Source organism: Myripristis murdjan, chromosome 17 (genome assembly GCF_902150065.1).
Source record: "Myripristis murdjan chromosome 17, fMyrMur1.1, whole genome shotgun sequence".
NCBI lineage: Eukaryota > Metazoa > Chordata > Actinopteri > Holocentriformes > Holocentridae > Myripristis > Myripristis murdjan.
This window is the reverse complement of record NC_043996.1, coordinates 14888807-14902073: the sequence shown is the minus strand read 5'-3', so window position 1 is coordinate 14902073 and position 13267 is coordinate 14888807. Positions and strand designations below refer to the sequence as shown.

General features: G+C 41.1%; 1 protein-coding gene across 1 annotated transcript; it reads left to right on the top strand.

Moving 5' to 3' along the window:
• The first annotated feature begins 1062 nt into the window (after positions 1–1062).
• Positions 1063–12573, top strand: LOC115374870 (occludin-like). The gene is made up of 8 exons (XM_030074016.1): positions 1063–1614; positions 2466–2669; positions 2754–2915; positions 8559–8698; positions 10039–10299; positions 11526–11697; positions 12278–12319; positions 12472–12573. Exons 1-8 carry the CDS (start codon positions 1063–1065, stop codon positions 12571–12573), a joined length of 1635 nt encoding a protein of 544 aa, XP_029929876.1.
• The last annotated feature ends 694 nt before the right edge of the window (positions 12574–13267 follow it).

Genomic DNA, 13267 nt, shown 5'->3' with positions numbered 1-13267 from the left:
CAGCTGTTTAATAATTTAGCATATCTTACCTTAAAAGATGAGAATATACTGGTGTGTGTGTGTGTGTGTGTGTGTGTGTGTGTGTGTGTGTGTGTGTGTGTGTGTGAGAGAGGGTGTTGGTCGTGGGGGGGTATACTTGCATTTGTCCAACAGCTGCACAGGACAGGAGACTGATTAAAACCCAATGGGGTCACACGTAACTGGGGCTTAATTTGTGGCGACCCCACTCTGACTTGAATCCAGCCTGTGGCTTGACTCTCAACTGCTCCGAGATAACACAGAGTTTATGAAGGGAACACACCTGTGGTTCTCCTTGCAGTAACACTATGCGTGGCTGCCCTGGCGCGCCTCTGCTCTGCTGTCTGTCTGAATTATTGAAGCCTGCTGGGTTGAGTTCCACTGGAGTGATGAGGTGTGGGTCAGTGTTATCAGAGAGCGGGGGATGGGGATGGGTGATGGAAGAACAGAGAGGTGCATGCCAAACACGAGTGTTGTGGTGTTAGAGAACGCTACATTGTTTTGAATTTATTGTAAATTGTCAAGAGTGATTACACTAATCAAGGCATTACTCCATATAGGACAGAGAAAATGCAAAATTATCAATTGACGTGTGTTCCAAATAGTATATATTCATATTCAGTGTTAAAATTGGGTTTTTTCTCAGAACTAGTGCAGGAAATCTACCCGTGTGGTGAGATAAGCCCACTTGTCTCCTATGCAGTTTCACTTGTTTCAGGATTTTTCCTGGGAGTAAATGTAAATATGCTGAAACAAGGCAGAATATTAAAGAAAATGACACTCGATTCAAGAAAATCCTGGAAGCAAGTTGCTTAGCACTGGGTGCAAGTGAAATTATCTGATCCTACTGTCAGGTTTTTTCACTTTTGAAGACTTGGCAGCCTACAGCTTGAAATGACTTGTTATTTTGGACATTTTTTTGCAGTGGACAAAATGCATCCAACAATTATTATGTTGTAGTACTGAATGTATATCATAAATAGTGATGAATTAATTCCTTTTTCTCCCTCCTCCAGCTGGATTTCCAGTAATCGCTGCTGAATCATGCATGATCCTCGGCAGTATGACAGCCCCCCCATGTACAGCCCACCTTACAGCACCACGTCTCACAACTTCTATCCCATGAGGGGCCTCCACTCCCCCCACAGCCACTATGTCCCCCAGTCCTACAATCTCCCTCCAGACTCCTACTATATAGAGGAGAAGCCTCAGCACTTCTACCGCTGGCTCTCTCCTCCTGGCCTCGTCAAAACCTTCCAGGGAGCCACGGTGCTCATGTGCTTCCTCATCTTCGCCTTTGTGGCCTCGACCTTAGTGTGGGACATACACAGAGGTGGATACGGAGGCTATGGGGCTGGGGTGACGGGGGGTGGGGTTGGAGGGACGGGGTCTGGTTACTATGGAGGCAGCTACGGCTATGCCAGCTCCTACATGACGCCGCACTCTGCCAAGTCAGCAATGATCGCAATGGCGTCCATCAACTTCCTGGTTTCACTGGGCTTCCTGGTGGGGAGTTTCTCGAGGTCGCATGCCATGCGGGGAGGCAGGTTCTACCTCATCATGTTCATCAGTGATATCATCTTAGCCGTCCTCCAAGTACGTTAACCCTGCCTGAGGCTTTATATACCACCAACAGGTCTCTCAATTAATTTTTAAAGCAAGGACCCACCCACAGATACTTTTACATTGTTATGGATCATTTATCAAGAATTTACTTTGCATTGTAGTTTATTTTTTTGTGGTCTAGTTTCACTTTCTGGCAGCATGCCTCATCTACTCCTGCTGGCTCTAGCCAAGTAAAAGTTAGCGATTTTCTGAATTTCACCCAGGAGAACAATTTGCCACATTCAGCTCTGGGTTATACATGTCGGTGGACAGAGGAATGATTACTAATAATAACTAATAATAAGAGCAAGAGATGAACAAAAGCAAGAGAGTAACAGTAACATGTCTCTTGCTTGCAGTGCATCATGGTCTAAGGTGGCGCCTGTCAGTGAGACGCTGGCATCTTCTGTAATGAATTTCTTCTTTTATAATTGCTTGTTTTTGCAAAATGGTGGGTGTAGAAACAGGCCCTGTCTATTTAGTTATGAGGTACTGACACCAAAACTTTTAGCTGCAGTGGAAATGTCATTGCAACAGCATGCCATCTATGTTTGGTCACTTATCCACCGGAATAAGAAAAATACATGACAAAATTCACCCAGAAATGCAAGTTGCATCACCTGTAATTGTCGACATAACTGTGTTGAAGTGTTTCGGAGTGGACTTTTCCTTCATATTTAAGTTTAGTATATTTTAGACACTTCAGACAGTCAATTTAAAGTCAGGAAGAGAGTTTATGGTGGAGTATAGCGCGGAACTGTACAGACGGTGTTGCTTGAAAATATAATTGAGCACTTTTATATTATAATTATGATTCAGCTTGTTTCTATTTTGGTTTTTAGGGCATCATTGACATCATCTTTGTGATCGGGGTGAACCCCATGTCTCAGAGCTCCCAGAGCATGCTGTACAACCCCATGCTGATGATGTGTCAAAACATCCAGGCCAGCCCCAGCCTCAGTGGCAGCGTGGGCGCAGGGTTCCCCGGGGGTTTCCCCATGTACAATCAATACCTGCAGCACTACTGCTATATGGACCCAGAGGAGGTTAGTGCACTAATTCCACTCTTTCTATTCTAATCTGTTCTGTTCTATTCACTGATGATCTGCTCACTTCCCCCTGTGTTGCAGGCAGTTGCGTTAGTGTTGGGCCTGATGGTGGTGTTGGCCCTCTGCCTGGCTGCTTACTACGCCTACAAGACCCGAAGTAAAATCTGGTGCCACGGCAAAGCCAACATCTACTGGGACCCGCCGCTGGTCAGGACCTCGGAGGGACAGGATGTCCAGGACTGGGTGAGTCAGTGAAGTGAATGAGAAAGTAGAGATGCCCAGAATACTCAAATAGTCAACTAATTGGTCCCCAGCTGACTATTGAAGAAGGCTGTTTTTTTGTTTGTTTTTTTTGTCCCATTGAGATTAATATAATAACATGCCCTTGCTTGTTCATCTTTTATTAACCAGAGTTGCCACCTATACCACCATTCTATAAAGGTTGTGGAAAGCTGTCTTAAATATGTCATTATTGAAGTTTCCACTTTTAGCTTTCATCTAAAATATGTTATCATGCAGAAATTGTAAAGTAGACTAAGGCTGCAGGCTGCATGAGCAAGAGTGCAGATCGGGCTGTATATTTTTAAGCAAGCCTGACCTGAACCAAACAGGCATTCTTTTTTTTGTGCCTGAACCTGACCTAGCCCGAGATTTTGCTTGTCATCCATCAAGGGTTTACTTTTCCTGCCTGAAATAGCCAACCGGAACCCAAGCATGATTTCTAAATTTTTGTCCAGCTCGACCTGTCAGGTCCCAATGGCTCCTGACGGGGCGGCTATCCACATTCCAGCGTGAGCATAAAGGCAGAAATAGACCAGAAAAAAACTTTTAATTTCTCTTTGTTGTTTTTCTTAAAAAACAGGTTAAGCATTTTTTTTTATTAAGATGCCAACAACTTCCTCATTCTTAAGCCTACCCACAGTGCTGTCTTGAGACTGACTAGCTGACTAATCGCTGCCTGAACAACCCACCAAGTTGTCAACCTTAAAAAAATGGACTTTTGCACATGCTTATGAATGAGTGTGTCAGCAGTAGATGAGTGCGTCAGTGACTGACTAAAAACTGTTCAGTGCCCAGAATATTGTGCTTGAGAATTGGTTGGCCTGTACTCCAAAAAACAAAATACAAAAAAACCTCATATAGTCACAAAAATCAACAATAATATGACCTTTACCAGCCCTCCACAGCCAATCCACCGACTTTCTCTGCAATCTTATTTGACAAACATAAAAACTTTGAAGTTTATTTAGCTATATTTTTGTGTCTGCTTATATTACTAATGTCTCCCTTATTCAGCTCAATAAAATACCACACAGTTACTGCACAGTTTGTGCTTTCCTCGCTCGTTCTTGTCTGGATACTAAACAGGACAAAGTCTCAGGACTGACAGAAACACATGATCGTGACTCTCGTCTTTTGGGTGATCATTGATCATGGTAGGCTGTATAAACTCACATTACCTGCTGTTATTGACTCAAAGCATGCAGGTGTTTATCTTCGGCACACCTAGGTTTCACTCTGACTGATCATTAACCAGCTGAGTGATAAGAGCTGCAGAGACGTAATAGAAACCCTTGTGACAGGAAACACATCAGCGGTATATGTCTGTTTGAAGTCATCCACTTCATGGTGAAGTGCCAGTTTTCAAGTTCCAGGTTGTTTGCTGGGGTTCACTGGGGTTTCATTTGTTAAAGGTTAAACTAAGTTTTAAACTGATTTAGTTCATCCTTGACCAAGAGACAAAATAGTTACTAAAGTGAAGCTTCCAAAATAAATAAATAAATAAATATTAATGCACTATTTTGTGAGGTAAAATAGCAGTTAAATATGTAAATGTAAGGTAGTAAAGTAATGTAAAGAAATGTAAAGTTGTAAAATATGAAATGAACTTTTTATCTTTAGACATTAACTTCCTTTCAAAATAGCACAATATTAGCTGTAGAGGATATTTGCCAAAATATAACTAAATAATAAAAGACTCATCTATTTTTAAAATATGTGAAACTGTATTTCAATATATTCTGTGATTCAAAACTTTACTTTGCAATCAAAAGTAACTTCTGTTATCATTTTTTGGAACTATTTTCTCCCAAATCAAAACGGAGAAGTACAGCACCTGGTAACCACAAACACACTTCTGCTCTGGGTGTTTTCCTCTAATCTGAGTGAGGTTGTGCTCTTTTACAATTACAGCATAAAGAATATTTATACAAAAACTGGAAATTGTCCAATACTTTGAAAATTATCAATAATTCCAGAAAATACTAGCTTTTCATTCTCCATGGGCAGCAGAGAGGTGGACTGGCAAGCATCCATACTTGACACTGAATCCCCACCAGCTCCAGGGTTGTTCTGTGCCTCAGCCTGACCTCTGACCTCTGACCTCTGACCTCAAGTGGAACAGGGCAAGTGAACTGGCTATTTCTCTGTCAGGATCAAAACTGAACCAGATAGTCATCAGATTATTACTAATAGTATCATTGCTATTATTTATCAATGCAGTAGTATTAACAGTATTACAGTACTTACATCCTGACCAATATCTGAGTTTTGGGGCTGATATCAATATCTATCAATAGTTATCAATGTATTGTAGATATATTAGTAGAGATCTTTTAATACACTAAGGCATATATTTTAGCAAGGAATCATCAAATTTGGTAATCAAATAGTTGCAACAAAGATCTACTCTGGTCCAAGAACATTATAGTTAACTAAAACTAAACTAAAAATTAAAAATAGATTTTAGTTAAATGAAATAAAAATAAAACAGCCAGTATGAGGAGGTGTTGGTTCATGCTTATTAAGACTGGGACTTCTACATGACTGAGAGTCAACTGCATCCACAAAGTGTTGGGTTTGTATTGTAATACCTATTCTGAACTTATTAAGTCTTGGCCCTGATTAACACCCCTTATATTATGCAAATTAAAACTAATACTGAAACTACTAAAAACTAAACTAAAACTAAATGAGCTGAAATGAGCAAACTCACTCTAGAAACTAACTGAAACTAAACCGAATTGAAAACAAAAAATAAAAATGAAATAAAAATAAGAATTACAAAACTATAATAACTCTATTCTGGACATTTGATATTTTACAGCTGAACAATAAACTTCCTAACACAATTTACCAGCATTTGCTCATCTGTACTACACTACTCTGCCAACATGAGCAATACAAATTATTATGAACAATGGAGTCTGCTTTGTTTGTATTATATTGCATTGGCCAACATGCACACCAACACTGATATAACTGAGATGAGCCAGTATCTGTCAGTCATACTGGCCAGCTGATTATGCTATAACAGTATTCCATTATAACAGCAGTGATAGTCAGTTTTCTAGTTTAGTGATAACACCATATTGTAATAGGTGGAAAATTTTATTCCCACCTTTTTTTTGCCTGCGCCCTGACTGAGTGATTGCCATGGTGTTTACACTTCATTCTCATGCCCTAATGTAGTATTTAGCAGTGATTCATCTACTTAGCAGGGTGGCAGCCCACTACGTTTTTCTTCTAGTCAAATGTGTCCACCATGAGTCATAGTGGAAAGGGAAAAAATTGTATTCACAATCAATTTATCCATTGAGGCTTTGGCCTACATATATCATTGCAAAGTGTGTAGTGAGTTGGTGCATGATGATGCAAGTCCTATTCTGGGGCACTCCTGTATTGCAGTGAAGATGCTTGCCTTGCAGGGAGGCATATATAATGTATGTGACATGTATAATGTATAAAAAGGGTTGAGTTGCCTCAGCGCTGCTGTGTGAATCCCTACAGAACGTGGTGGCGCTAAATGATTCACTCTGCAACGGGGCTGCTTCACGGTCGCTGCAGATTGGATTCCTGGGGAAGAGCTCGTTTCCTGGTGTTTTGTGTAATGTTTTCTCTTGACAGAATCGGAGAAGTGTGGTAACTGAATGAGGAGTCACCCAAATGAGAGCGTGATGTTGGCGGTTTAAAAGGAAACACTCCTCAATTTCAGAATCTGCATGTCAGCCTCTCCAGTCTGGGACGGCATGGTTAATATTCATGACTATAAACAACTCTCCCAAAGCTGAAATCCGCGGAAACAAGACATAAATGTGGTGTGATGAGATGTCAGGCATGTGGCTGATCCACACAGAATGAACAATAGTGGATGGTGTCTGCAAAAGCATATGGGGAGGTTTGTGTGGATTTGGGCACATTTTATGATGCAGAAGCAAAAGAAAAAGAAAAAAAGAGGTACACAAAAAAACTCCATATCTCTGGAGCAGTTCAGGATTTCCAAGTCTCCAGTCTTAGTTGGGAGAGTTATTCATGCTCACAAATATTAATATGAAGAACATATATCGCATTTTTTAGTGAGCGGTGTGTTTCCCATTAGTTCCATGTGAATTTCACAAAACAATGGCTGTCATGGCACCTTTCCTTTTGACTCCATCTGCTTCGTGCAGAGGGATTTCCTGCAGTTTCAAGGAGGTTTTTCAAATGAGAGGCACAACCCCTGACTCGACAGTCATTAGATCTCATATCACAGGCTGGCTGCTCCATTCACTCGCCTCAGCTCACTCGAACCTCATCCTTAGAGACTAGACGCAAGTCCAGAAATAGGTCGAGGTCTAGAAGTCATTAATGATGCATTATGTGACAGTGGGTTACACGAGGCATAATACATTTTGAATATCCGTTATTATCTGTCTGATTCGAGGCTATTTGTTCTGTCTCTCTGCATCGCTGCAGAATTTCATACTACACAAATTATGCCTGTATGTTTATTTTCAGTGGTACATTTTTTACATGGCATGGATTCTTTCTTAGGCAGTAAGAGTCATTTTACTGTTTTACACTTTAGATGTTAAAACTATGCTTTTTTTAAATTTGAAACAGCATGTGCTACTTTCCCTGACAAAGAATACTGTCCACAAGAGCCCTGCTGCATGTTCTCCTTTTACCTGATGGTTTAGAAAGATACGCTGGCAAATGTTTGGTCCTGCTGCTTTCGCTGTATCTCTCTTCCTGTGCTTCTGGTGACACAGACACACACCTCCATTGGTCACATGGCCCTTCATGCAGAAAGCAGTTTAGGGAATTGCTTTTATGTGTGGTTCCTTCCATTGAGTGCCTCTGATGGTTGTTTTTCCACAAATAGGAGGCGAGAAAGAGAGAGAGTGAGAGAGGGTGATAAACAAGACACAGATCATCCTTGAAACCTGGAGGAAATGACTTCTGCCCTCCCAGTTTGATGGATGTTGGGCATTTCCATTTGACTTCAGTGCGACTCACTGTGACTCTGGCAGCCGTACAGTGTGTCTTTGTATTTGTGTGTGTGTGTGTGTGTGTGTGTGTGTGTGTGTGTATGCGTGCACACATGCATGGGTCCATGTGTCTGGCTTTGACACAGACTTTCTCAAGAGTGCTTCTGAATGCAGTGTGCTGAACGGTTTGGATGACTCTCCAGTTCTGTACTTTGCTGCTTTTGTGACAGATTTACCTCAGACCAAGTCAGATAAGAACAAAAAGGGTCCAAAAATGTATTGGCCCACTCCTCATTACCTTCTCAAATGGATTAATTGGTTATATTTCAGTTTCAGGATATAGAAACATACAGATGACATAACATTTTTATGATTTTCTGTCTGGTTCAGGTTTGCTCAAAGCAATTGCAGCGTCACACTGAATCACAAGCTTGTACATTTCATTTTTAAAATATTGCTAAATACACAATTTTACAGGTGTTTATGAAGAACCAGCCCTCTATGTCAGCAGTCTTAACTGTTAATTGTACTATTGTCAAGGCTTTTTTTCCTTTTCAGTAACTGCACATGTAACATGAAATAATACTGTGATGTGATGTGTGCCTTACAGAAGCCTAATTTCTTGATGCTGTTTCAGGTGAACCATGTTGCAGAGGGGCGGAGCACCCAGCAGGCGCCAACTGTTGTTGTATCAGAGAGGGCAGCACCTGACCTGAAGACGGGAAACAGTGTGGTTGCCGTCAGCATCAACAGCGGAGGAAATTTCAATGGAAAGACGTGAGTCACAGTTAGATCTGGCTGCTACAAGAAACTCCAACTACAAAGATGGCATAGTCTGCGCTCAGAAAACAGGATGCAGTTCCCTCTTTTTTAGTTTGTTTAATTGTTCTTGGGGGAGCAAAAGAATTTCTCTGTATTTTCATGAATACCATTTTGAATAGTGTTATTTTTTTCCATGATCTTATTCCTGGCAAAATCCATGCCTCACGCTTACCCTAACCTTACCCATACTAAACCCTTGCCTGTCTCTAACTTACGCATAAACTTAATCACCTCTAACCTAATCTGAACCATTTCTGACCTCATAACCTCATGCCTAACCTTAACCATCTCCAATCTAAGGCCTATGCAGTCGGATGAGCCAATAACAGCTCCTCTGTTATTAGGGGTTGGGGAAAATGTGCTTTTGAGCACCAGGGGTTGGAATCTCTATCCCAAATCTGCTTAACTTCACACCAGTGAAAGCCTGACATAGGCTTTATAGTTATCAAATTAACTAGAAATCTTTGGAACAACTACAACAACATATTGGATTTAGGGACATTAGATAGACAGCGTACTAGTTAATAAGTTATTAGCAAGCTAAAAGCAGACTATGCCATCTGTAGATTCTTGATGGATTTGCTTCTCATCTTCTTTTAGTGGGTAAAAATATGAACCATTGGTAGACGACTGATTGAGTTCTGCAACATAATCAGACACAGCTAACTTCTACTGAAGATAACAAGCCATGCCAGACGTTTGATTATCCATTTGCTCTCGCCTCAGTTATTAAATTAAAAAAACAACATGGACTCTCCTTTTTGAACAAAGGTCATAGGCTGTTAGATGTGTATTGTTCAGTTTTCCGTGTTTGGTCTACACATCAGTTTGGGGCACAGTACGCTTCTTCATACTTTGAGTGAACATCTTGTTTCAGCTTACAAATGTTAGGATGTTTAACCTCGACCTCCCTTTTGCTGTTTTTGTAGATGGAGATTTGGTAGATATTGTAGATGGGTGTAAATATCACTGGTAGCCTAATTTAGGTTTGTTTTGCCTTGGACTGCCAGGATCAGTGGATTAGCTGCCATGTTTTCAGCCTGTGATGACACACTTCTGCAGTTCGTGACTTCAAGCGGGATATATCGGAGCCCACCGAAAATTCCCACTTGTCTGACTTGTAATTATGATGAGGAGGCTGACAGGAACAGTTTTCCCCAGTCAGTACTCAAAAGCCCATACTTACAGTAAATCTGACATGATGTGAAAGCGGCAGGCATACACACACACACACACACACACCAATAAAACATAACACAGTTCCCCTAAGTGCTGTATATCATGCTTTACTGTAGGTTCTCCACCAGCAACACCAACAGTCTTCATCCCGAGCCTCTGTACGAGAACACCAAGCCCACAGTTCGCTCCAGCAGCTCCTCAGAGCAGGCCAGCAGCATCAAGAAACCTCCTTATCGCACAGAGAAGGAATGGGGCCAAGATCGAGGGTCCAGCCCTGCCACTGAGGAGGTGGTCGAGTCCCAGTATGAGACTGGTTACACCACTGGAGGAGACACTGGGAATGAGCTAGACAGAGACCAGAGAGATTACCTTCACAGGTGAGCCACCACCCTTGTCTGCCAACTATGACACTATTTACATCACACACTCGAGCTGCCTTGTGCCACCACCACCGTTTGATGTAAATCATTTGGGAACTCTGGAGCATTGGACATTATCCTCAGTAAGCTCTATAGTTTTGACTCATTTCAAAGATATTGGACATGAATTAAATGAAAGATTCTCTTTTTTAACAACCAAAGCAGAATGTTTGGCTTAAGGTTAGCCTGACATATTTGGTTTGTCGATACTGTTAGGACCTGTGGTCGTACTGCTATCTAATATGTTTCTGCAGTGATTTGGTGCCCGATTGACTGGATTGCTCAAGGACGGCTGGAATTGGACCAGCCAGTGGGGTGGGCACTATATAAGACCAGTGGAGGAGGATCGAGGCATCATTCTTCCGCTCCCAACTCGAAACCCGACTGTCCACCTGCATGTGTTGTGTGTGTGTGTGGGCATAGTAGCGTTAGATATTGTCCTTGTTTAAAACAATGTGAATAAGTAACAGTAGGGGTGGGCTGCTGTTTTTCTTTGTGTGCATCCTTTAATCCTGGTTTTTGGTACGTTAGGGAGGTTAGTACGCTGTATGTTCTTTTCTCTTTATTTTGTTGGTTATCTCCTGTCTCTTAGTTACTGTTGTTTTGTTTGTTATTTTGGCCAGGGTCCACCCCGAACCTATCATTTAGTGCCTGGCATGGTAAATTACAAATAAAAATGTCATCATCGTGTCAATTAAGTGTTATTCGGCTTGGGAGTGGAGGAAGCTGCATCGTTCATGTTGTGTCCCCGGTTACCCCTAGACGGGGTCATAACAATACTGAGACGAAATGCAGCCCAACTGAGACAGTTTGATGTGTATGGGTGTCAGAGTAGAGCTTCACCAGAGTTTGCATGCTGGTTCAGAGGCATTTTTACTCTGCAAATAATGTAGTTCTGGGAAAACACAAAAGTAAAAACTTCTCTGATTTATTCAGATTTTGATGGAGAGAGCATTGAGTCTATGGCGCTGTAAGAGATAGTATTTTATGATATCCTGGAAGAAAATTCTCACATACTACAAACACATGTCAGCCTCTTGTCTTCTAAGCAAGTTGGCCTACTGTTTAATTGTTTTGATTGAATGCCGGTAGAAATATTGCTAAAAAGCTCATACCCTTCTGTCTTGGCTGTTGCCTCAATGATAGCTTTATATGGTTATTAATTATTGTCTCCATATTACTAGGTTGTACCCAGAGATAATTTCAGACCAGCAACGGCGTCAATACAAGCAGGAGTTTGACTCAGACCTGGTGCGCTATAAGAGCCTCTGTGCTGAAATGGACGACATCAGCGACCAGATGCACAAGCTGAGCCGAGAACTGGACACTTTGGATGTGGGCTCCATGAAGTACCAGGTAGAGGAAAACAGCAGGACCGACCCAGGGAGTGGAAAAATTAAAATGGCACAATGTAGAATTTGCTGAGGAAATTTCTTGTAGTTCATTCTGCATTCGATGGTTGAGTCAACAAATTGTCCTTATCGTTTGTCTGACTTGCTGATAAATTACATGCTTATTCCATGTTTTTATTAGTTGAGTCTAAAGGCTTCTCACTTCAATCAACCCTCAGTTTTATGTAGTGCACCTTTAAGGACCGGTTGCCTTTAAAATATTTAGTTACAACTTTGCCTTTTACAGTAACTGCCATCTAGGTTCATCTTCAGTATCATTAAATGCTTATTGCTTTGCCACAGAGAAACTAAGGAGCAAAGGTCAACCAAACCAGTTTTAACTATTAAATTTTTTTCACTTGCACTGTTATTTTTTCACGGCAAATCTATTTTATGTTAGGGGAAATGTTTTATGCAGTGTCTTATGCAGCAATAATCATATTTTAAAAACATTTTCTTATGCTGAAATTTGAGGGTGACAGAACAGTATCCTGTCTAAATAAATCTACCCAGTGCAATTCACTAATGGAAGTTATCCATCTTAGGGTGTGGCAGATGAGTATAACAGACTGAAGGACCTAAAGAGGGTGAGTTGAAACTGATGAGTCACATCATGTGATGATGATGATCATTAGGATTGTTTTTTTACTGATTTTTTTGCTGCATATACAGTATTTGCTCAGTCTTGCTTACTTGCTTACTTATTTTCCTTTTTCCCCCCTAACCCTCCTTCTCCTAGACGCCAGACTATCAAGCAAAAAAGAAGAAGAGCAAAGAACTCAGGCAAAAACTTTTCCACATCAAACGACTCGTGAAAAACTATGACCACGGCCTTTGTTGATTTTGATTCCGTCCCCTTCCTCGTCCGCTCTCCTCTCATCAGTGTGTGACAGAGGCTGCGGCTACAGGGTTTAATCCCGCATGTGGGGGACAAAGACAGCTCAGTGCTTCCTCTCAGTGTCACTGCTTTACTGTTTGAATCTCAGTGGCTCGGCTTATCCTGGCACAAAGAATTTTAGACCTCCTGCTGGCCCTACAGTCGCTGAACCTCTGCGCTATTTTTGACCCTGTTTCATGTTTACAACTTGTCTGTTTCTTTTGCCAGCTGTCAGAATATATTAGTCTTCGCAGAGCTGCTGATAGACACTACTCTGTGTGGCTCTAATAAATAAATATAATCTGCTCTACAAGTGATATGACAGGAATAGCACATTTTGTGATTAGCATCATTCCCATGACTTGATATGTGGGAGACTGGTTCTCACACTTGGTACTGAAAGTGGCTGGAGTTGTTAATATATGCAGTCAAGCTGTCTCTTGTAATTTTTACTGAGAAAAAATATTCAGTCTTACCTCATTACACACTTCATTACATATTTAAGATATAGACCTTTTTCATATTTATGATAATATCTATATTAACCACCATCAGGCAGTGTGTCAACATGAGGCTTGTTCAGTGTTTAATGTTTACTCTGTGTAAAAACTGTTTGCTTCACCTTCCATTACAGAGAGAAATGAAATGTAGAATGTAA

Coding starts and splice junctions, on each gene's coding strand:
- LOC115374870 (XM_030074016.1), top strand. CDS start 1,063: ATGCATGATCCTCGGCAGTATGACAGCCCCCCCATGTACAGCCCACCT. Junction 2,916..8,558: donor GACAGGATGTCCAGGACTGG/GTGAGTCAGTGA, acceptor ATGCTGTTTCAG/GTGAACCATGTTGCAGAGGG. Junction 8,699..10,038: donor GGAAATTTCAATGGAAAGAC/GTGAGTCACAGT, acceptor GCTTTACTGTAG/GTTCTCCACCAGCAACACCA.